The 23,853-nt window shown below is 44.0% G+C and overlaps 1 protein-coding gene and 1 long non-coding RNA gene across 6 annotated transcripts in view; one reads left to right on the top strand and one right to left on the bottom strand.

Moving 5' to 3' along the window:
- Positions 1 to 23,853, top strand: part of TPCN1 (two pore segment channel 1) — a 48,525-nt gene that overhangs the window by 2,370 nt on the left and 22,302 nt on the right. For 2 of the 5 annotated variants that reach the window (XM_054844022.1, XM_054844024.1), the window contains exons 3-6: positions 18,738 to 18,862; positions 21,445 to 21,621; positions 22,974 to 23,087; positions 23,339 to 23,469. In XM_054844022.1, coding sequence (XP_054699997.1) covers positions 18,738 to 18,862; positions 21,445 to 21,621; positions 22,974 to 23,087; positions 23,339 to 23,469 — 547 coding nt within the window. Of the gene's footprint in view, positions 1 to 2,872; positions 3,046 to 15,423; positions 15,651 to 18,737; positions 18,863 to 21,444; positions 21,622 to 22,973; positions 23,088 to 23,338; positions 23,470 to 23,853 lie in introns of those variants that run through there. The other 3 variants (XM_054844027.1, XM_054844025.1, XM_054844026.1) reach the window with 3 other exon arrangements.
- On the bottom strand, positions 3,054 to 12,570 carry LOC129213628 (uncharacterized). Its single transcript, XR_008579482.1, has 3 exons — positions 12,107 to 12,570; positions 8,174 to 8,283; positions 3,054 to 3,696 (listed from the first exon to the last, which is right to left on the bottom strand). It is a non-coding gene; the product is annotated as an uncharacterized LOC129213628 (long non-coding RNA).

Raw genomic sequence — 23,853 nt, 5'->3', positions numbered from 1 at the left:
GTAGCTTGTTTCTGACAAGATTCCTCCTCCCTCCTCCTCCTCTCCCGCCCCTGCAATACACATCCCTGGCTAAAGTGCCCAGTTGACTTTCTCTGCTTCATCGTTGTTCCTATTGCATCTGTTTGTCTTTTAAAGTTTAGTTCTCTCTTTTTAAGTTAAATAGAAGAGAGAACGCTTCCTCTGTCCACTGGTGTATTTATAGGCTTTCTTGTGACTCATTTTAATCATTCTTCTCTCATCTTTTTTTTCCACCCACCTCCCATCCCTTTAAAGAAAAAGTTATATGAGGTTTATCATTTGGTGAAAGCAAACATGACTGTGTTAAAGCACAAGTGTGAGAATGAATGTATTAATAAATTTAAAAATTCCACAATACGCTTCCCTTGAAATACAGGGAAATTGTTTAGGGACCGATTTTGTGCTTCTTAAAAGATTGCTGTGTGGTTTTTGAGCATTCATTTCCTGGAATTCTTCGAATGAAGTATCTCTTGGTATTGAAGAACCATTATTTTGGCTGTATGTTTTAATCACTGTTAAAGTTGAATTTGCTGAAAAAATATAAAGCTTATTGTATGCAAGTGATACTGAATGATATGGAGCCTTCTTAAATTAGTGGGTATTGCGAGAGTGGAATGAAGGATTAGAAGAGGAAGACTGGCATAAACAACTTGAAAGGCACATTTATCTCTGAGAAGCGGGAAGCTTAAATTAGTGAGCCAGCAGACTAACGCCATCACTTGCAAAAGTAAGCTTGTTTAAAAAACAGAACGTGTAGTCCAGCTTTCCTCTTGCCTGTGAAGAAAATCGACTGTGAAATGCAGAAAAGTTGCGTCTCATGGAGGCTGTGAGGAATTCTAATGTTTCCCTTCTGCTCTGCCTCCACTCCTCTGCTGAGGACTGAAATGATATTAGCAGAACTGTATAATTTTACATTTTTATTCAGAGGCTTGTCTTTTTCTGGGAAGGAGACTATGTGAGAAGTCCCTTTCAGGAGAGGGAGAGCCTGCCAGGGTGATGATGAGGGTGTGGGGACAGGGATGGTCAGGAGCCTTTTTCCTTCTGGTTTTGTCATCCTTATGCCTAAACTCTCAATGTAGAATATTCAGCCAGAATTTGGAGGAATAGCTCACCTGTTTCTGTGTCTGGCCACAGACTCCTAGCGATTTGGTAGCAGGTTAAACACAAAGCTGATACCAGCTGGGACTGTTTGCAGTGACAGAGCCATCGTCCTCTTCCCAGGTGATACCGAGGGAAAGACAAAGTGGGTGTAACCGCCCTTATGCCTAATCATGCATCCGAGGCTGATAGTAATTAAGTTGCGCTCTTGTTCGGTGTTGCTATGTCAATGAACCTCTCTAAATTTTAATCCTTGTTCCAGCCTGTCACAACCATCCCGCTAATCACCATGTTTCTGTGTCATTTCAGTATATCAACTTTCATGTTTTTTAAGGAACTTCTGGTGCCTTTTTTTTTTTAAAAAAAAATTGATCCATGATGTGGCTTTGTTACGACCAGGTCCTTGGACAAATGAATTTGAATTTCCAGCTCTTGGTGTTGATTGTCTGGAAATACAGATGAGTTCCTGGGTTGAAATAAGTACTAACAGGGTTTTCTGAAAGCAAGCCTATTGCAAATGTAAAAAGAAAGGACTAAAGTGCAAGAGTATATTCCTTTCCAAACCTTGCAGAAGAGTCCTCTTTTGGGTAAGTGCGTGCCTTGGGGTTAGAATAAAAGAAAGCTAAATGAGAAAACTGTGTGGAAAATTACATTCTTAAAGAAAATGTCCAGCTGCAAAAATTAATCTCCCTAATCATACAGCTCTTAAGCACTTAATGGGAGAAAATACTTGCATGGGGAGGAATATTAAAACTCTGCCTTCCTTGGCTTGTGCTGGGATACATGTCTTCCAGGGATCTCCTGTTCACAGCCACAGCAAAAGGCCAGAATCCTGCAAGGTTGATGGGAATTCACACCGCATCCAGAAAAATGTGTTGCCAATGGTTTTCTGACTCCAACATGTAGGACTGTGGTGCTGCATTATTTTTCTTTCAAGCTCCAACAGCTGAAGGAGACAGAGAGAAGTGCTTTCATCACTTGAATCCACGCTAATTAATATGATGCTGCCCTTCCCTAGTACATCTTATCTGAGAATCTTTGAGTGCTGTACACACTCTAATTAAGCATCCCAGCACCTGTCTGAGGTGAATGACTAATATTAACTGAATTTCTGTAGAAGGTGAAAATGGGGATGCAATCCTTGCATGACCTTTCCCAAAATCACGTACTGAAAACGGCGAGAACCAGCCGGGGTTTAGTGATTTCCAGTCCCTCACCCGAACTCCCGGGAAGCGTTTGAACGGAGTTCTCAAAATTATCTCAAAGTGCGAGGTATGTTTTCCATATACAAAGGCAGCGTGGATAGCCTTGAAACTCTAGGACAGTGTCTCTCCTTGAGCTGATGGGAACTATAAGCAATAAATGAGTGCACATTGATTTATCCTGTATTAGATCAGATACAAGATTCTCCTTTGCCTCCTGCATGGAAATTGCTGTAGCCTCAAGTGGAGTTTCAGTGTGTTCAGAGCAGAAAGTACAGCTCAAAGTGTTGTACAGGGAACAATATGATATTGTATGTCTGTTTCTCCCACACAATGGATTATGGCAAGTGGAAGAAGTCATCTTTAAACTCTGGGTTTTTACAAGAAAGCAACTGCATCTGCTATTGAGGTAAAAAATGATTTATTGTGTACGTGTGGGGAGGTGGGGGGAGCAACCGCAACAGTGAAGTGCGATGTTTTCTAGAAGGATTGTTGGAAAATGGGAAGTTATAACTTTGAATGTTGAGTTTTCAGCTGACCCTTTGCAATCTCAGTTTCTGCTGCCTGAAGAGTAAATTGTCAGGAAAACTGGAGCCAGCTTGGCCTTTTGGGTAGAAGGAGAATTGTGGACGCATGTTGCCCCCGTGCCTGTGCCCTGCTGTGAGGGAGCAGGTGGCCCAAAGCACGTGAAGACGATGACATTTCACTGTTGGAGGGGCTGCCCAAGGTGAGGAATGTGACTGTGGGTAAGGAAAGCAGTGACTGCCTCTGAGACTGTTGGTTGTGCCTGTAAAACAGCGTGTGGTGTGGCTGCGCATCCTGGAAGGATGGCCTCTTCCCTCGCCTGCCTTCTGCGCGTCAACCCGGTTCCTTGATGAAGTAAATGAAGAGGCTTTCAGCAAAGCTGTTCTTTTTGTAATTGGCTGGTGGAAACTCATCTGACGTTTCTGAACACAGAGCCTAATTACAGCATTCGTGGATGTTGTACACAACAAACTCATCTTTTTAAAAAAAAAAAAATCATTTACTCATGATGTCACAGGTAGACATACGCTTTTGGGGGTGGCCCAGGATTCGGGGAGGGCAGCTAATGTTCTTTTGAGACATATGAGCTGCCTGGATTTTGATGTGTTCAGTAACCAGTGCAAGCTGAAGTGATATAATTCTCTTCTGTGTTGGGTCTGGTTCCAGAACATGTTTGTATCAGCAGTGAGAGAAAGCAAGTCTGTCCGTGTAGTCCACAGCTTCAGCTCACCCGGTCAGTGAGTCTGCTCTTCAAACATTTCTGTTGCCTTCTTCCTGCCGCCGCTTCCTGTAGTGCCATCCGTGGATGAAAGAGATTTTTGAGGTGTAAAACAAGTGTATGTTTTCTGACGGGCTGAGGGAACAAACAGAGAATAAATAAATACCTGACCTTTGGGGAAATGCTGCAGCCGCACAAACTCTTGGTAACTGTGATTCTTGAGGAACCACTTTAATTGCTGTGAAAGCATTCTGGCTTTGCTACCTTTGAAGGAAAATAGGTGTTTAAATGTTAGCCATCTAGTAGATTTAATAAATCCTTCAGGATCTGTAAGTTTTGATCCTTGTGTGCCAGTAAGGATTTCCAAGATGGTTACTTGGAATTGGGCACTAGTTATGAAATGCTGTAGCTATTTGGTGTGAAGAAATAAGGACAAGGGAATGAGCAAATGCTTGCAATGGACCTGGCAGATCCTGAGATTTCTGACAGCCAGGCTTTTAAACATCCTTTTGGATTATCTGGTGGCTTTTTTGGATGCTACGCAGGATATTTTCTCACGTCATGGCTCCTAGTTCTACCGATTTGCCTTTAATTAGTTCCAGTAGCAGTGCTTCCGCTGCTGCGTTTAGAGGTGAAGCATGGCCAGAGCACAGGACTGGGATCTCATTTTCAGAAGCAATCTAGTTCTGCTGCTGAAGCCGCTCCTCCTTGTACCTGGGGTAAGTCAGTTAACGTCACTGCGGTTAACACGTCTCATCTGTAAAGCACAGATGACGCCTTTTGTGGAAATGGACAGGTAGGCGTCATTACTTTGTTATGCAAAGGTGCTGTTTTGCATTGCTGTGCATGATTTGTTTTTCTTAGCATGTACCTTAAAATTTATACAGAGGGGAATTTTTTTCTGAAGCACAAGTGGTAGTTTGGTGCTGGATTGTTGTTTATGCCTCTGAAAGTCTCATTTCTCTGACCTAACAGCCTTGCATTTTGCAACTTCTGCCAGCGCTTCTCTAATCCTTTCCTGGCCTAGATGACTTATAATGAATGTTTTAAGCAAGCAAAGCGAAGCAAAACTGCCTCTGAGATGAGTGAGGGGTGAAAATCTTGGAAAGGGAAATGAACACCCAAAATATAAGGAGATTATTGTTTTCTCCTTCAGTACAATTCGTTTCCCTGGGTGATGAGCTCTGTAAACTCAGAGGATGGAGGTAAATGCTGTTTTTTAGGAGATGTTGGGTATCTTTTGATATGATGTTAGAAATAGTGGAAAATATGTTTCTGCTCTTAAGTTCCAAATGCATCATCCCCTGGAATCTCATTTATCTTGGGAATTCAGGTTTTAAGGCAGGACCGACCGCCTTGGCTGTGATTAAATACTTGCTGTAATGAGAGGGTAGAGCTGGTACCTTTGATTTAAAAGAAACAGCACTGTGTTGTCCAGAACTCACAAAAGCATTTTTATCGACACATTCTTAACGCAACTCTGTAAATGTGGTACCTATAGAAGAAAAACCACAAGCAGAGTAAAGTACCAGGAGGTATTGTGGGCTGCAGTTATCTTGTTGGGTTTTTTTTTCCGAGCCTGCCTTGTTTTCTTAGCCCTGCAGGAGATCAGTTTGCACAATGCACACATTGTGTGTTTCACAGTAGGATGCTTTGTCAAACAGAATCTCTGCACTGTTGACTCTTTCGCGCACTAAAAAAAAAAAAAAAAAAAAAAAATCCTAGTGATTTCGTCTTGAATGCCCCATGCTGTTCAAATCTGAGTGAGTAAAAGCGTATACAAGGTAAAGAAGACTCGGGTTAGTGTTCCATTATCCTGGAGTCAAATGGTTCTTTCTCCTTTGTCATCTCCCACAGCACAAGGGATGGATATCATCTTTCATGCATCCTCACTGTAAATTAGGGATGATGCTACAGAGGGGGTCGAGGAGTCTGGAACCAGCTTCTTCTCACTCCTTTCGTGAAGACGGGAGTAATGACCTTGATGCTTTGAGGGAGGGAGCCCATTCCCTTCCTTCCTCTGTCTCTTCTCTAGTACACGGCTCGCATCTTTTTGGTGTGAGAGCAGCAGAATGGGTTAGGCTAAGTGGTTTCTCCCCAAGCTGATTGCTGTAGTTGGAAAATGCAGGGGTAAGGGCACATGCCATGGTGTCGGAGGGCTCCACTTTTCAAACAGGTGGTCCTGGAACTATAAAAGATGTTAAGGAGCTTGAAAGTGTTCAAGCTGCAATTTTAAATCGACAACTTTCCAGCTCTAACCGGTCACTCCTCAGCCACCGCAGCTGACTTGGGAACATTTGGCTCAGGAAGCGGAACAACAGTTGGAGACAAATAGCGATTAGTTTTTTCATGGCTTCCCAGGGAACACATCAGTTTGTTCGTTTTTCCCCTCATTTTTGTGATTCCTGTGGATTTTTAAGGCACTGTAGATGCAGGATGTTCGGTTTAGCCAAGCTTGCTTACTGGCAGATTAAAATGAGCAGAGGCTGAGCACGCTGAGTTCACTCATCATAACCAATATGATGCTTCTCAGAACTTCCTTTGCCCTTGGTATCTTCACCGAGGAATCCTGCCTGCTGCCGTCAGCCCCCCTGCGTTGAAATCCCATTTTACCCATTTGAATGCTGTAAGAAGTGCTGTATAAACTAAACAGGAGCATCTGTGAAGTGGTTAGAGTTGTTGTTGATTGCCTTTTCCTTATTGCCTTCAGGGGATTTAAGCTTGAATTTGCTGGAAGTAGAATTTATGAGCCAGAACGCTCCATTTCTGATCCTTAAGCTGGGAAAAGTGCGGTGAATTTGATAGGTCTTTCTCTTGCCTCCGATGTCTCTGGCTTTTGATCTGGACCTTGCAGGGCTCTCCCCGTGTCTTTAGCATAATTGCTTTTTGCATGTTGAGAAGCTGCCTGATTTTTACACGACTGCTTTCTTTATGGAGAGCTGCAGGAGCAGCTTTAGGATTTCATCCATCTGCTTCTAGTGAGCAGTTCAGCAGGAAGCTCGTGCGCCTGTACTGCTGGTCTTTTCATCTGGGAGAGAGGGAGGCAGAAAAGGTGTGTGCGTGTTGATCCACCGCAGCACTGTGCGGTTGATGTAAGATCCTGAGGATGGCAAGAGGAAGACTGCTGTGATTTGAATCATAGTGTGGAGGTTTGAAGCTTGTATCCAGTGCTGGTTTTATAATCACGATCTGGTGGTGTCTGTTTGGTACAAAAGCGTTTTCTTTTCCTGCTTGCGTGGGGGAATAAAATTTAGGATGTGTATCTCTGCACAGCCGTGTTAAACCCGCTGCTTCTATGGGGCTGGACACCTTAGCTACTCTATTGCGTTTCTGTATGACTGCCCAGCACACGTGCGTGTGTATATATTGTCACCTGGGAATGTCTGATCATCTGTATTGTATTCCAACTATAACTGTTTTTCTGGGAACACTTTTACTATCCTCAACGGATTTGGGAAAGTTTATTGTACAAAAGTAATGTAGCCTGGTGAAGGATTTCGCTAGAATGCACAAATATGTTTCTGCTCTTCGTTAACTAAATGAAGAAATGCCTGTAGAATTAAGACTAAGTGATCAATCCTGCAAGTGGGAGCACTAAAACCTCCCCAGGGTCAAATTGTACTGGTGAGTTGGCTGTGTCATTTACGGGATAATCGGACGTGGGAGGAGGAAGGCAGGGATGCCATCCTCTACAGCTAGTGCTTTTGCAGCCGCTGGCTGTAGGTGCAGGGCTCCAGAGGAAGAGTGTAAGGGCAGAAGTTTTCACTAGGATGATATTTCCATGGTCTGTCCCCTTTTTCCTGTGGCACGGTCACCCTGGCTGGAGAGGATCTGTGCCTGGTGAGAGGCACAAGGGCTGTGGTGTAATCCATCTTGCAAATGCAGTGTTCCTACAGTACAGAACGGCAATGTCCAGCTGGTTATTTAGTTAGCTTGGTAGCGGTGAGTCACTGCAGAAATTGGAAGATGCTGCTGTTTGTTGCCCGGTTGCTTGTTTTTCACGGTGCAGAGAGGAATATTGTTTCTCCAGGGTGCTGAGCACACCAGAAGTACTGGAAATGTGATTGAAGAGAGGAACACTTGCTGAGACGGGTTTGCTCTGCGGCTCTGCCTTGCTACCTGCAAGTAGTGTTCAGTGTTCTGCTTTTTCTGAACTGCTGGCAGGTGCAAACAAGTGACAGCTTTTGTCCTGCCTGTATTAAGTAGATGCTCACAAGCAACTTACTAGGGAGAATTTTGGCATCCGGGTCGGGGGGGAAGTGACCAAGGCAAAGCCCCTTCCTTTCAAATACAAGGCTGGTGGCAGGACCTTATCTCTAGGGGTTGCAAAGCGGAAGCCTTCAAAACATTGATACTTATTCATATATTTTGAGAGAGCACAAATGCATACAAAATGGGAATGCTAATGGAAGCTTTAAAGCTGTTGGAGAGGCAGCAAAAAGTCACAGTACAGACGTGCCTGTGCTGGCTAACATGAAAGCAGCTGCACGATTATATCGCAAAGAAATAGAAACTAGGAGTGAAGGAAAATCACAGACGGAAATGTGGTCAGCAGAGTTAAAGGTGTTCTAAAGGACTTGAGAAATAAAAAGACATGTTAAGTGATACTGACCTGTTAGGAATTCAAGGTTGATCACTGGTCAATAATGCTACGGGGAAGCTCAAGAAATACTGTATGTGTTCTGCATTTGTTGGAAAGCCAGACGATCTATTCTTCCATTCCTGCAGTAAATAAAGTAGAGATTAAACAGCTGATTCTAAAGCTAGGCATTTAAAAATCAGCAGAGGACTTTTTATTTTTCCTTAAGGCTGCAGCTGAGGCAGTCTGAATATTGCTGCGATAGTCACTTTCTTCCAGCCCCAAAAGATATTTTGCACTAGGTGGGAGATTGCAGGCCGGCCAGCCAAACAAGGTTTCCAGGCAAAATAATGGGAAACCAGCAGTAGCTCTTCTAAAATCTGAATTTAAAGGACAGTTCTTCATGTCAGTCAGTGTGGATTTATGAAGAACTGAGTGTCATATGAACCTGAAGTCATGCATTGACTTATTTTGCGAGGTTACAAGATAGACTGACAGTGTTTTGCGAAGATATTTGTTTTGGCACTCATGCAGCATTTTGATTGAGGAAATGAACAGTACGAATCAACACTGTGTAGCTAACGGCTCTGTGAACTGGCTGATGGACGGGTCTCAAAATCCAACTGGATATTGGGACTGGTTAGTGAATAGGTACGTTATTAGCGGAGACTGTCACAGGGGTTAGATTTTTGTCCCTGTGCCAGCTGCAACCTTTCTCTGTGATCTGGAAGAGGAAAAAAAAAGGTAATTTCTGATTAAGTTAGGAGATGTCATAGGTTGAGGGCATAGTAGGAGTGAGGAGGGGAGCTAAGTGATTAGGACTGCTTAGTAAGATGGATGTAGGCAAGCCTTGCGCGTGTTACTAAGACTAACTCTAGGGTGATGTGTCTGTAAGGGTGGAGAGGGCTGCCTTGGCGAGCAGAGGGGATGGACTGAGACTGAAACTGAGCACGTGGGACACTCACCCAGTGAGATGGTGAATGTATTCCTTGGTCCTTCCAATAAGAGTAACAATTAGGGTAGGTAGGTGATGTTGCCATCCATGCTGGCACTAGAATAATCAATGTGTTCATGCTTGGTGTGTTTCTAGTGCCCTTGCTCCAGCTCATCCAAGAGGCTTCAAGGTGGCTTTGGTAACTGGGTAACAGTGGAGTTATGTCTGTAGGTTGAAGCTGGGGAAATGCAGACAAAGAATAAGGCATGTGTTTGACAGTGAGGTTAACCTTTGGAACCACTTTGTAAGAGTTGGGGAGGATTCTGCAGTGCTGGAAGACTTTTGAAGTCAATGCTGTCCGTTTTCTGAAGATATGGTTCTGTATGAGGACTGTAGGACTTCGAGTAAGGATCAGTTGAGGGAAAGCCCTCTGGCACATGGTTTGCAGATGTCAAACTAATGGTTTAACTCCTTCCTTCCTCTCCAGCCATTACATGTAACCTTTTCAGTTCCTGCCATCAGTGGTTTCTACCAAATGTGCAGAAGTCTTTTTTTTTTTTTTTTTTTTTTTTTTTTTTTTTTTTTTTTCCCCTAAATGGAGAGCAGTTACGCAGCACTAGAGGCTGGGGGTTTCCCCATTCCTTTACATGCATCTTCCTCTGAAGTTGGCAGCTTCCCTTTCCGGGCTGAGACACGATGACGAGGCAGAGGAGATGTTGCAGTGTTGTGTTTCAAAAGAACCGGTGTGGCGGAGTCATGTTCTAACACCACAAACCACAATTACATACCTCTCACTACTGTACCATTATAAATTTCCTCAGTCTCAGCCTGTCATGGTAAGACATTAGAGTTTTGCCATGATATTGTTATTTAACTTAATTTATCTCATTTTCTTGCTATCCCTCTCTCTTTAGGGCAGAAAATTCAGTATGGCACATACCTTATTACTGCCTACTCTGTTCTAGTCCTGCTCCAGCTTTGGGTGGCCATGCAGGAGGTTTGTTGCCCAAAGGAATACTGGTTTTTCACATAAGGAAAGTGCTTCCTCTTGGCTTCCCGCTGCTAACTTTGTGACTTCCCCAGAGAGCTGCTGGCGGCTGGAACTGGCAGTTGGACCTGGCAGCACACTGCTTTCATTAAAAAGGCCAGATTGCAGCTTAATCAAACATCTTTCCAAACTGCAGCAGGAAAATCCAAAGGCTCTGCTTTGGAGAATTGAAATGAGGAACGTGCTCTTAAAATGCTGACATTGTGTTGTTACCGACGCTAAAGCAGATCTTTGACATGTTAAAACCACGAGGCATTGGTTTCCCTTTTTGGAACAAAAAGAGGAAATTCTTTCATGTAACAGGATGTGTTAAAGAAATGCTATATCTGAGGGATTCTGATATTGTCTCTTTCCCTTTCTGTTACTTCCTCAAAAATTATGAATTATAAATGTGTGTGTGTGTATTTCATGTCTGGCCTCTCTCATGAGCCACTGCCTTAGGCAGAGCTTGTCTTTTTTTGTTGTTGTTTTTCTTGGGTTCAGCAAAAACTGTTATTATTTCCAGTTGTTTTTTCCATTCAAAATTAGTTGTTTCAATATCCTCAATTGCCTGGATATTTAATTCCAGTTACAGAATAAATGTCTGTAAACCTTTGTTGCTATGATATGATCAGACTGATAAGATTACAGAGCATATTAGTTGTTAAAAGGATGGTTAATGTAAGGTCGTAGATGATCCTTCTGTTGTGGCTTCGACTTCTCCTTTTTGTGGTATGGAAGTGCATTTGTTAAGATCAGAAATAAAGGATATGAAACTGGCAGCAATTTGGTTTAACACACAAGCGAGATTCTTAATTATGTTCTCCTAATGCAACTTTTCCTTTTATGTGAGTTTTACTGATGAAAAATGCTTTGGTTTTGCCTTTGCAGCTAGGTTAAGAAGCAGGTACTCCTCTGTTACACGGTCTCAGATTGTGCCAGCGCCTGGTTCCGTCTCTCTGTGTGGTATTTCATGGACTTTCTCATGCAGGAGGATTTAGTCGCACATCTGTCAGAAAGCAGCTTTGTGGGAGATGGCTTAGGCACGCGGTGGTTTGCGTCAGCTGCTGGAAGGCGATGCAGCGTAGGAGCAAGAGCTGGTGGGGTAGGTAACATCATTCTTACAGGGTGCAGCTCTGTGAATCGAGGAGGGATCCTCCTCTGTTTCACTGTTGACTGTTGCAGCAGCTTTTGAGCTGCGTGTCTGGCATACTAGGGAGCTGTGGGAGGCTGTTAGGGGTCAGGGCGAAGTGGCCTCTCTGAGGGTGACAAAGCATCCATGAGTTCGTCTTCAGCCGCTGAAGCCTCTCACTAACCTAATTGTGGATCCCAAACATCCCAAAGGGGAGGGATCTGTACCCCCTGCATTCAGGAACGAACATTGTCCAGCAAGCGTTTTCTGGTCAGAACTTCCCACATAATGTTGCAAGACGAAAAAAAAAAAAAATCAAGTTGCAGAGTAACTTAGGGTTGAGACCAAAGGGAGAGCAGGTGCCCTGAAGAGATGAGGCAGTAAACTGCCCGGATGAGGATCTCCAACCAACCGATCTTGGCTGGTGTAGATAGGTAACATTATTCTCATCTTTATGTTCTTAGAAGCCTTTTACTTTTTTTTTTTTTTCCTTCCTTACAAATGTCTCTTTTTGTCCCCAGCAGGGTGGCGCAGGAAGTAAATGTCTGCGTGAATCGTCATAGTTTGTCCCTGTTTCAAACGGTTGGCGAGCCGCAGAGCAAACCGTTAACGAAATACTGTGAGTGGGTCAGAGCCAGTAAGAGCTAGCTGGAGGCACAGCTTCTGCTGAGACAAAACAATTTCCTACCATGCTTTAGCTCTTCTGTCATTAAGTTTACCTTGTGCATCAGGGTTTTTACATGTGTGCAGTGCAGATGTTAGCAAGGATACAGTGGTCCTCTAATTAAACAATGCAGGACCTAAGTTGTCTTCAATATAAGAAGATAGGCAGCACAATTGATAAGAAGCAATAATATATAAAAAGTGGCTTACCATGCTGAGGGACATCTGCTCATCCTTCGTGTGGATTCAGCTCCCTGTAGCGCGGTGGATGATAGCATGAAGTGAGCTCGTGTTAATGCTGTAGGAACTCACTGGATGCTCGAATAAAGGCGAGGACGGTAGGCTTCGGTCACCTCATACCACTAACAGGAAGTGGCAACAGCCATAATTTTTTAAAAACTTTTCTGTGTTAAATAGGAAACTGAAGTGACTTTATTTGTTGAGCTTCACAGCAAGCGAGTGCTGTGAGAATATAGTAAGACAAAGAGCCCTGAGGCCTTTGCATATGTTTCTGCTGTGCCGTCGTCTCTAAGGAAAAGCATGACTCAGTTACGCTGACTTGAAATATTCAGAAGTACGTTATTTTTCTTGCAACAGAAGGGCTTGGCACTGCACTCTGGAAATGCCCTGTTTTTGCTAGGCAACAAACTGATAGTAAATTGTTTAGACTTCCTCACGGCGGTTAAATTCCTTCCCATAACATCCCCTGAAAACAGGATGGGCGCTAGGACATTTTGAGCTGCAAAGATCAGTCCTGCGATGCTCCCGTTGGCACGGCGCTGCACTGGCAGTCAGGCACTAAAGGCAATGATTTCACTCTCTGCCTCTCTCACCTCCGAGATGTGTGGCCGAGTGCCAAACCAGCTGTGCTTTCCAGGCGGCTTCCAGCTTTTTTTTCTCCCGGGTAGGTGAGTCTGGCCTTGAAGAGACAAATGCACGCATGTTCATGCCTCAGCACTTGAAAAGAAAAGGAGCAGTTTCTTATCAACCACATTGGAGCGGGGAGGGAAGATAAATCCTCTGGAGGTGAAGCTACATGGCATGTAAGCACTTGGAAGGGAAAATGCCATTGTCGGTGCTGGTACAACTCGAACATACTCGATACTTCAGGATCCTGCTGTTTCCTGGCCAGAGCTGCTTCTGGACTTTGCCTGGATTGTGTTGTAGGACTGCTAAAATCTTGGCTTTGGGACCAAAGGTGCCTGTACAGCTTGTGTTGGGGAGGGGTAGCCATCTACTTCATTTCCTTTTTTTTTTCCCATGGAGTTGCACCTTCTGCAGTGGGCGCTCCATGCAGTTCAGTTGATGAGGGCTTTCTGGGAGAGAGGAGCGCTTTGGGCTGTCCTTGACAGATAAATGCCGTCCTCCTCCTGCAGCTTTGTTCATCCTCACTGCAGCCTCAGGGAGCAGAGTCGCCAAGGGAGCCAGCAGCCTCGTGCTGGAAAGGTCAGGTTGCATGTCTGAGTGGACTCTTGCACCAAACTCGTAGGATATTTGCTCAGCTCCAGGAAGTCACGTTTGCCTTGGTCATCAAGCAGTCCTGGAAGCGCGTCCAGCTCCAATAGGAAAAGACACTGTTCCTGTGAGAAAACATAGCGGGCAAGTGTGTTCCCTAACAGGGTTCACACCTCTTTCCAAAGAAGAAATAATGACTATAAGGGTAGGGGTAAATGCAAGACAGCAGTTCTTACAAACAGCATGGCAAGAAGGAAAGGACGGACAAAGTTGGTACCAAATTATATTTAATTGAGAATGAAACTGATGGGTAACCGACAATTCGGCATTCTCTTTTCCTCTCCTCCTCCTCCTCCTCTATGGCCCTGTGGCTGGTGTGCTGCAGAGTGTTTTATCAGCTGGCAGGTCTCTGGTTGTCCAGGATGGTTGCTGGAGCTGCCTGGAGTGTGTGCCCTGGACAGCTTGACGTTTCCTGGCTGCGGGAGGTAACGCCTTGCTTGCTTTTCTCTCTTGCTGCTCTCTTCAGTGCATCCACTTGCAGGAACCTTGTCAGCCAATGTGAATGAAGATGTGTCCTGTCTCCAAAGTCATGTGTCCTTGACATTTCTTTTTTTGTCTATCAAGAGAAACATTACTTGCATATGCAACTCATCAGATGAGGAACTTACATATTGCTGTCTTACATTGATTACAGATGTGATATGTAAACAGTATGAATGACAGATTTAACTGTATGAATATTTTTGCTGAATTTATGTCACTTGCCCTGCCTTCCACAACAGTTTGCAGGCTTCTGTCATCACAGGTATATTTGTTAAAATAGCATCAGATGGCAACTAGCAGCTCCATCAAGACATTCCTCAACCTTTTAGGAGAAAGCCCTGGTGAGTCCAGTAAAGGCATGTGGGTTGGAGTCAGTCGAGGAGCTAATTAGAGGCATCTCAGTCTGTTTCAGAGTAACGCCATAAAAAGTGTGCGCTATCTAGAAAGCAGAACATCTGGCAAACAGGCTAATGAGAGCCAGACTGGGGGAGCTCTGAGGCAAATGGAAGAGCTACCCTGTAGAGTTTGTTTGTAACTCTTTGAATTAGTAGGAGGTTACCTGTTTGGATTTTTTTATTATTATTAATTAAAACAAATGCAGACACCAAAGATCAAACAATGAAAGTCCAAATTGACTTCAGTTTGCCGTATAATAGCCTGGCTGGGAAGGGTGATTTATCACTGGTTCCTGGGAATGTTTTCTGTCCCTTATTCCGCTCTCAGCTCTGCCCTCGAGATCCCCTGCGGCCGTGTGAGCTCCTCCGAATGAGAGGAGTTTGTTTGCTCTCTCAGCCAACGGAGAGTTTTTCCTTCCCCTAAGCAGGGAATTTGTTTTGCAAAGGGAGAGGTTTGGGCTCTGGAAAGTTTATACTCCTTCTCTTTCTTTCCTTTTTGTTTTTTGTTTTTTATTGTAATGATGACATATGGAAACTATTTACACAGGAGCATGCTCTGCTGCACTGAATGGAAATGTTGGAGTCCCGGCAGTATCGTTCCGGATGCCTTGTGTAAGCAGCCAGCTGGTTTTGCTTTTTCTTTTTTTTCTCTTTTCTTTTTTTCTCCTCCCTCTCTCCCTTTTCAGGGAACGTCTGGGATAAGTTACACAAGTGTGGAAGGAAGCTTTGCCATCTGTGAACAGCTCAGTTCGTTTACTTTGTCACGCCCCTTGTACCGTGAACTTCACAAATTTCTATCTTCTTTTTTTTTGTGGGGCGGGGGGGGAAGACTCCTTGCTGTGACTAGTCAGCACTTTGACTCCTTTCCCATTAGTTGTTTGTGCTCTCTTGTGAGCAAATTCTGCTAAAAGTCAAAATAAGAGAGCATGGCACACAAGCGTGGTGGTAAAGCAAGGCTTTATGCTTAAAAACTCTTTGTCCTGCAGCTAAGCCTTCCAACAACTTGCACTTAGAAACATCCTGCCACTAAGACAGCGATAGGGAAACGATTTAGCTGAGTCTGAGCCACCTTCCTCAGAGGGGAGGGGAGAAAGCGTTCAGTTCTGCAGAGTGCAGAGGAAAATCTTTTGTGCGTAGCTTTCCCTTGAGGAAACTGCAAAATTGAGGATCAGCTTTCGGAGGGGAGGGAGGGAGGAACTTCAGATCTGACTTGTCTCCCTCTCCCCAACTCCGAACACAAGCATGCCTGCTTCCCGACACGGCTGCTGCCATGTGGTGGAGAGAGCCGCCTGCCATCTACTTTGAGGATTACGGGAGTCCTGCGGAGAGATCCTCCTATCTCATTGAGCTCGATACTAATGGTAAATGCCATCGGGGATGTTCTGCAGCACGAGCTGAGCGGAGCAGAGGTTGCATTAGTCTGTGTCATTGTTATCATGGGAGCAGCTGAGGAAATTAGCTAGCTGGAGGGCTGCCAAGCAAACAGTCAGAGGGTTGCTTTTCAAATTTATTATTATTTTTATTATTATTTATTACCCAGATGATGCTGTTGCCTCAGGGATGCTGGATCAACCTTCTGGTACCTGATGGGGAAGGAGCTGATCCACAAAATGCAGCTCCCCACCGAAACACTTCACCAGGACATTTTCCGTTGTCTATGCCTAGAAAGATGATGTCTGGCTTAGACACAAGGAAAACATCTTGGTTTCTAGAGTTATTTTTTGTTTCTGATTTGCATCTTTGAGTGCTGTTTTGTATTCACAACCTTGATCTCGCTGAGACACCTCTTCTATTTCAGCTGTGAGTCCTCTGTGTGAAATGCAGAGAGGGGTCCTGGGTTTTTACTGTCATGTTTCCTTTCTAAGTGTTGATCCCTTTCAAAGAGAGGTTGGTCTTTGTGAAAGAACTACATCAGGGTTAAAGGTAGTTTTGGTGTCTTTTGGTAGGGTACAGTGTTTTGGTGTTTTGTTTAATACTACAAACCTTTGCTGATTTGACCATAGTACGTTCTTAAATGATGTTCCTAAATTTTGTATGTACTGTAATCCTCCAATAACATGGTAATACTGTTTTCCTTCCCCAAAAGAGCTAGTGCAGCCAAGGTGTTGATTCTGTGCTTTTTCAATATCCCCTGAACTGTGTGAGATGGCTCTGGGCACCTTCAGACAGCGGGTTATGTGTCACTTGTGTGCCTCAGCAAAATTTTGGGGGTGTTTGATAGCTCTGTGCCTGTCTGTGGTAATACTTGAGGTCTTTGAGGCTGGAGGCCACTTTGTGCTCTGCCTCTACTGTGACCCAGCTCAGTGCCCCAGGGACTGCAGTGGGTTTTGTCTGGTGGCAAACGATCCGTTAGGATGGGAACGAGGATTGGAAAATAGTTGTCTTCTAGGCAGGAAAGATCTTCAGCAGTGAGTCCAGGTTCTGATGATATGCTCCTTCTGCAGCTCTGTTAAACATTAAATGCAAAAAGGTTTTTGCTATCAGGCTGCAGTTTGAGGGAGCATGTCACTCTGAAACAGGTATACAGTGAAAGCTTTATAGATAATAACATTTAAAAACTTTTTAGAGCCTCTGATTTTTGCATATTTCTGTCGTTTTTTAGTTAAAAGCAAACAAACCCAGGAGACTGCCATTCTGATTCTGTGGATAAATAAAATTTCTGTCATTCAGTTCATTTCAAGAACTGTGATCTTTCAAGGTGTAGAAGGGATGTGGGGGAGGAATCAGCCTCATTCAAACATTCGTCCAGATTTTGAGTGCTATTTTAAGGGTATGGGGGAAGCAAGGAAGAGAAATGGGCTTAAATGCTGCAGGATTCTCAGCAATCTGAGTATGCAATCTGGAAAGTCTTCACAAATCCCAGATAATGTTATTTTAATTTGATTTGAGGGTGGAAAAGGCAGCTGTGGCTCTGCATTGGTGAAGGAGTTTCTAATTTCTTCCCACTCCCTGCCTCTGTCATGAGCACACAGCACCATTTCTCTCGATGGGTGCAGTTTTTGGTGTGGACTCTCTTTCCACCCCAGAGGGTGTTCTAGAAAGACTGAAGCAGTAATTCAATGTGGATTATTTTGTCATAGCAAAGAGATGCAGCAAATCTTCAGCATGCTGTCATGAGAGAGGAAAAGAACCTCATTTTAATTTTTTCCCCACTCTCACATAACTTCTCCTAACACACAGAGAACAAGCTACCATTTCACAGCTTCTGTGCTCCTAAAAAGGGGAAAATCAGCACTTTTGCACTGACAAGATCAATTTTACATGGACCCTCTTCGGGAACATGAGGCACTGGCGGAGGGGAGTCTCCACTGAGAGCAAGAACAACCATGTGGTTTGGGTAATGGCTGAAACTCGGGAGAGTGGAGTGCGTGGCCAGCTCCACCGCTGGTTTCATGCGTGGCCTTAAGAAGGTCTCACTTCTGTGGGGTCTCTGCTCAGTATTCTTCATCAAAGGTGCAAAATAAAAATCCCAGTCCCAGACGAAAAAACCAGTGACACTCCCTTTTTGAACAATAATTGTCTTCATGCATGTTTTTCACGTGTCTTAATAGCACTGAGGCTGTAGAATGCAAAAAATGGCGAGTATTCTGGAGTTTGTATATGTGCCCTGCGTAGCGCTCTGATGGGAAGGGCACTGTGTATGTGTAGCTATGCTTGGGAGTTGCTTTTTGCAATAGAATTGTATTTTCTTAATGAAATTTTCAGTTATGAAATCTGGTACAAATGGTCATTGTTTTATAGTGCTTTACTGATGAGACAGACACACTCTTAGAAGGTTCAGAATCAATCTATGGGATACGAACAGAAAATTAATCTTGCTGTTTGTTTTCATCAGAAGAGTGTTGGTACTTACCTGCACCAAAAAAGAGTGTTGCACAAATGTATTGTTTAATGACTCTGTAGAGCTCTGAAAAATGAGGCTTTCTACTGAAAATATTGACTGCTGCTATTAGTGTATTATACAGCTTCTATACTCACACTGTTTTCTCTCCTGTGGTAGTCCTGTACTCCATTCTTCCTACCATTAAATGTGAAAAGGCAGTGTTCCTTTAGCAAGCCTGCTTGCATTTTGTGGGTTGGACATCCTCGGAGACTTCTAGCTGTTAGCTGCCTGTTTATAGTTTATGACTGCTGATAGTATGCTACGAACATGACAGCACAGATCTCCTGAGCTGGGAGACCTGCTTATTGTATTAAATAGGATGCTATCTCTTTTGATGATCTTCTGGGAGCGTTCCCGTGTTGAAGTGCTGAATTTGAGCGTGTCTCTTAAAAGCTCCTACATGGGAAGAGTCAATTTGTCTGTGTACAAGCTGCCAGTTTCCCGGGTACTCTGCCACCCCTTGATGCTTTTTTCTGGTCCCAGTGCCTGGCTTGTTTGCGTGCTTCCTGATCAATCTCAGCTCGCTTAATTGCATATCAATTTTTCTCTTATTGTACTGATGCAGATGGAGGTACCTATGATGTTGTTAATGATGCATCCAGCCCTGCTGCGGGGGACTGCTGCGCACAGCAAAGCTCTGCCCGGCACAACTGGGAAATGAACTACCAAGAGGCAGCAATCTACCTCCAGGTGAGCCCTACTGTTTGTGGTATTGGGTGAAAAATGGACTTCTGAAACTATGGTAGTTCTTGATTATAAGAAACAAAGACCTTCCATTTTGATGTTAAAAAAATTGGTCCTTTGCAAAGGAATCTGCTCAAAGAGTGGGGAGATGCTGGAAGCAGCTTCGGATGGGCTCTGGCAAATCATTTGGGAGCAACTGAATGAGCTGCCCATCCTCTCTCATCCCTCCCAGTGTCAGGGACTGTAGTAGGTAAGGGATCCAACACGTGTTCAGTTCTGCCACCTTGCCATGGAGATTTGCATAACTTGTCGTAGATTGTCATTTTATCTCTTCAGTTGCTCCAGGGTGAATGGTCAGTGCTCTCCTGGAGACATCTTGTGTTCTGGGAGTGCAGGTCCTAATCCAGCCTTGGCCACAGATCTGGTGGGAGGCCCTGGGATGTTCATTTAGCATCAGTCAGGCCCTGCAGGTCATGTGAGACATGAGAGAAGGTAGAGGTCTTGGTTTCTAGAGGAAGAAAGCACGCTGAGATTAGGATCAGCCCAGGAGTGAAATTTATCCTATTTAAAAAGAAAAAACAGCAAACAAACCCCAGTCATGCTCCAGTTACAGGAAACACCACTGTTAAATCAACAAAGGTATAATATTTTTAAGATTGCTGTACAGTCTGGTGTGATGAATTAGCTACCAAAACTGAGCTTCTCCCAGAGCTGGCCAGTCTGAAATTGTTGCTGGTTCCCTTACTGTCCTTCCTTCCTCCTCTTCGTTCCCTTTCAAAGGCTCTGCATTGCAGTTTGAGGTGCTTTGGACCCCATCAGGTTTTTTGCTTAAACCACCGCAAGGTGATTTGAATCCATTTGCTCCTCCCTGCTCCTACCCCACAGGACTAAGAAGTATCACGTCTCTGATGTTTTAAAACCGGGTCGGCTTGGACCTCAGCAATTCTTCGGCTTAGTCGTATGCTAGAGCAGCACTGACAATATAATGGTAGCTCCAGCCCCTCCCGGGCTTTTGTTTAAACTCATGATTATTGGAGATGCTCTGCAAAGGGTCATTGAGTTGCTGCGGTGTCTGACGGTAATGTACGCAGCAGGCTTGGCCCTTCAGATGCAGATTATTCTTGCTGCTGCTTTGACCAATGGTCGTAATGACGGTGTCCTTGAAATGAAGTAGGCATAACTTAAAGAGCATGCAGATTGTTTATTTGAACCAGTAGCTGCAGGCAAGAGTGTCTTAGCTGAATAAGAGGACTTTACTGTCCAGCTACATTTTGAATTGCTTTGCTACCAAGAGGCAGAGTTTAGACTATTTTTCATTCTGCAAGTGTGTTTTGTCAGGCGTGAATAAGAATGCCCTGCTGATCTAAGCTACGCTCTCTTTGAGTAGGGGGGCTTGTGTTTTATGGAGCTTGCTGCTGGGTTTTGTCCTGCTCGCAATCTGGCTACTGACCCGGCAGTGTTTGTTTGTTCTTAAACAGAACGTGAGCTTGCCTGTGAGATGAGTAAATGAGAAACATTTGAAACCCTCTTCTGAATTAGTCTCGAGAATGCTTCACTTGTTAAAGGAGATTCTGTTTTCTGACCTTGTTATCCATTTGCAATTACAGTTATTCTGCTTTGATAGTAATAACTTACTGTCCTTACAGTAATTGTTTACCTGGAAAGATGTTAACTTTAAAAAAAAAAAAATAATTAAAACTCAATGACTTTTTGTGCATCTGTGTGTCCCAGCTGGGAAAAAATGATCTCTTATGACAGTTTCCAAGAGGCAGCGGGTTTCCTGTGAGTGGCAAAGGCTCCCTTGCTTAAACCATTCACTCAAGAAAGAGAAGAAGCTGTTGGGTGGTTCTGCATGAAAAAACTCTAAATTCTCCCCAAACTAAGTTTTGTCCTAGAGGTAAAAACAGTAATGATGTAGCTGTTTAAAAATCAGTTGTAGGCAAACTGTTAAGATGGAGTATCTGACCTTTTAATGTTAATTAAGCTTTCTAGTTAAGAGGGAATGACAAATCAGCATAGAGACTTGTTAATTTTTCATAGAGTCTGTCTTCCCACATTCCTGAAGCAGAAAACACTGCGTGCGCTCCAGTGTTTTCTCCTGGACATTTTGCAAGGCCAAGATAAGGAGGAGCAACTGTCAGCCAGGTGCCCTGGAGCTTATCGGTGTGTTTTCATGTTCTGTCCTGGAGAAGTTTAATCAAATAAGTCTGTAAACATGTGGAAGTGGTTGGAAGTAAATGAAGTGCTGTGTTTATGTTGGGATGTTGACTAAAGTTTCTTTGCCTGCCTTTATAAACTCTTTCAGCGCTCTTCCTCATTTTGATAAAGCTCAAGGGTTTCTGAAGCAGGAGTTTGTTGTGGATATTAATGAGTTTCATTACTGAAATATGCTTATGAACAGAAGGGGATGTCCCGTGTGTGTAGAGTTCATTCCTCAATAAACAGATCAATGTCAGGCTGTAAAGTGGGAATAGTCTGTTGGGAATTGTATCTAATCCTTATAAAAGTCTGCATTCTTCATGTGGAAAGCTCTGTTATAGCACCAAGAGTCACTAATGCTGTTCTCTTCTTTATTCCTGCTGCCTTAGGAAGGAGAAAATAACGATAAGTTCTTCACTCACCCCAAAAATGCCAAAGCACTTGCTGCCTACCTCTTTGCACACAATCACGTTTTCTACCTAATGGAGCTGAGCACAGCACTGCTTCTCCTGTTGCTGTCTCTCTGCGAGGCACCAGCTGTTCCTATGCTCCGTCTTGGCATCTTTGTAAGTACTTTGGGACAAAGTGAAGAAATCGGCCTGTTTTGCAGGGGTGGGTAAGAGGAAGGCGGCGGCTAAACATAGAGGAAGAAGGTAGCAGTAGTAAGAAAAAATCCACCTGGCTTGTTCTGGTTGACAGCAGATACACCAGCCAGCAAACCATCTTTTTTTCATCTCATGTGCACATACCACAATGAGGGTGACACTTATTTCATATTATCAATTTGTGCAGTTCTTAGATTTTGTAATTGTTTGAGAAGTGTGTGGTTTTTGCTTTTTCTTCAGATAACTCGAGAAACTGTGTGCTTTGACGGAGTGGTTTTAAAGTCATTGTCAGGGTTACCCCAGCACTACCATGGGTTCCTAGAACACAAACAGATCTCAGCTTGGGAGAGGTTGCTAAACCTTCTCCTGTCCTCTCCTCCCAGTGTTTTAAGAACTCTTCTTAATGTCTGTGTGTGTGAGTGACTTGAAGTTTCATGTCTAACCTTCACAAAATGCAAGTTGAGAGAAGGGATACACAAACTGGTGTGTACTGCTGTCAGTCTGCAACCATTTCATGAGGTACCACTGTCACGTGCAGTGCTAGGAGCGGCTGTTGCTGGTGGGAGAATCTAAATCTGCTTTTGGAGCTGTTAATGGCACCCCAGGACCATGCCGGGGTGTAGAACAGTCGTGACAACCTTGGGGTCAAAGTGTTGCTCAAAATGAATCGGAGCTGTGTAACAAAATTTGAGTTTTGAGTTGTGGCTAAAGCTGAGGCTGTAAGAAAACCCTGTCATTGTCTATGTGGTGCATTTTGCATCTTCAGATGGAGAAGGGGTCCTTCAGCACTGCCAGAAGCTGCCTTCTGTTCCAGAGCTTGATCAGGACCCTGTCTGTGGTTGTTCAGAAAATCTATTTAAAGAGAAAACCCTTCTCTCTGTAAATGCTCTCTGTCCAGCAGCTTCTCTTCCTGCATTTCACTAAAAAAAAATTGCAGTCCCAAACTTTTTTAGAACATTTTTTTTTGCATTGCTGATGTCTTGCCATTTTATTTCAAATGTATCAATCCATTTTTTTGATGTGTTACTCAAGTCCGAAAGGGACATGGATTTCCGGGAAATACTGGTACGGAATAGAGGAAAATTCTATGGGCTTTAATAAAAGCACAAAGCAATAAATATAGAAACTTCAAAAAACAGAGTGCTGTGCTAGCTCTAAGAGTGGCCTTGGGTTTTTCTGCATGTCACAAAGCTGTGCTCAGGCTATTGTCAAACCCATGCGCTTCTTGAAAAAGGAAGGGCAGAAGTGTGGCCTCTGATGTGCTGCTGTTTGTAGCCAGAAGCACTGGTTTAAGCTTTGCTGTATTGTAACAGGTCCATGCAACCCTGGAGCTGTTTGCGTTAATTGTGGTAGTCTTTGAACTCTCGATGAAGATGAGGTGGCTGGGCTTCCAAACCTTTATCAGGCACAAAAGGACTATGGTAAAGGTAAGTTGTCTGTTTGATTGTCAGTGTTTCTCCTTCAGCATCTTTGGGAACCAAAGAACCAGATTAAATATTGGCCTGTACTATAGCAGAGATGACTTAGCCACGTGTCCCAGCTGCCAGATGATTCATGTGAGATCTCTAAGCTCTTGGAGACACCTCCCATCCTTAAAGTGTCCAAATAAATGGAGAGAGCTTTGCCTTTCCCAAAAGGAGACTGCAGCTGTGCCTCTCATTAACCCCCTTTTTTGCAGACTTGCGTGCTGTTTGTACAGTTCATAGAGGCCATTGTGGTGTTGGTGCGCCAAACCTCGCACGTCCGGATAACGAGAGCTCTGCGCTGTATCTTCTTGGTGGACTGCCGTTATTGTGGTGCTGTCAGAAGGTGAGTGGTCAGCTGGCTGGATTTTCTGCTGTCATGCCTGGGACTGGGTGGAGGAAAAGCACTCTGATCTGGCAGGCATCTCAGGAAAATAAGCGTCTTTCTGAGATCTGAAATGACCAATGAGATCTTTTGTAATTGTGACTTAAGTGTACCTAGTGCCTTGCCTATGTGGGGAAATTTCATAGGTGGTGGCTTTTGATGGGCTCTGTGGTACACAGTGCTCTGTGTACTGTCCTCAGCTGTGTAAACTACCTCAGAGAGCACAACGCGGGAACGTGGCTGTATTGTAGCTGGCTCCTAGGTTTGCCTGTAAGCTGCGCAGTGGAACACAGAGCTAGTCTTTAGTCTGGAGAAGGAACGTTAACAGGATGACATCAGTATTGT

The sequence above is a fragment of the Grus americana genome, chromosome 16 (genome assembly GCF_028858705.1).
Source record: "Grus americana isolate bGruAme1 chromosome 16, bGruAme1.mat, whole genome shotgun sequence".
NCBI lineage: Eukaryota > Metazoa > Chordata > Aves > Gruiformes > Gruidae > Grus > Grus americana.
Note: the sequence above shows the minus strand (reverse complement) of the source record. Positions and strands in the feature narration are given on the sequence as shown.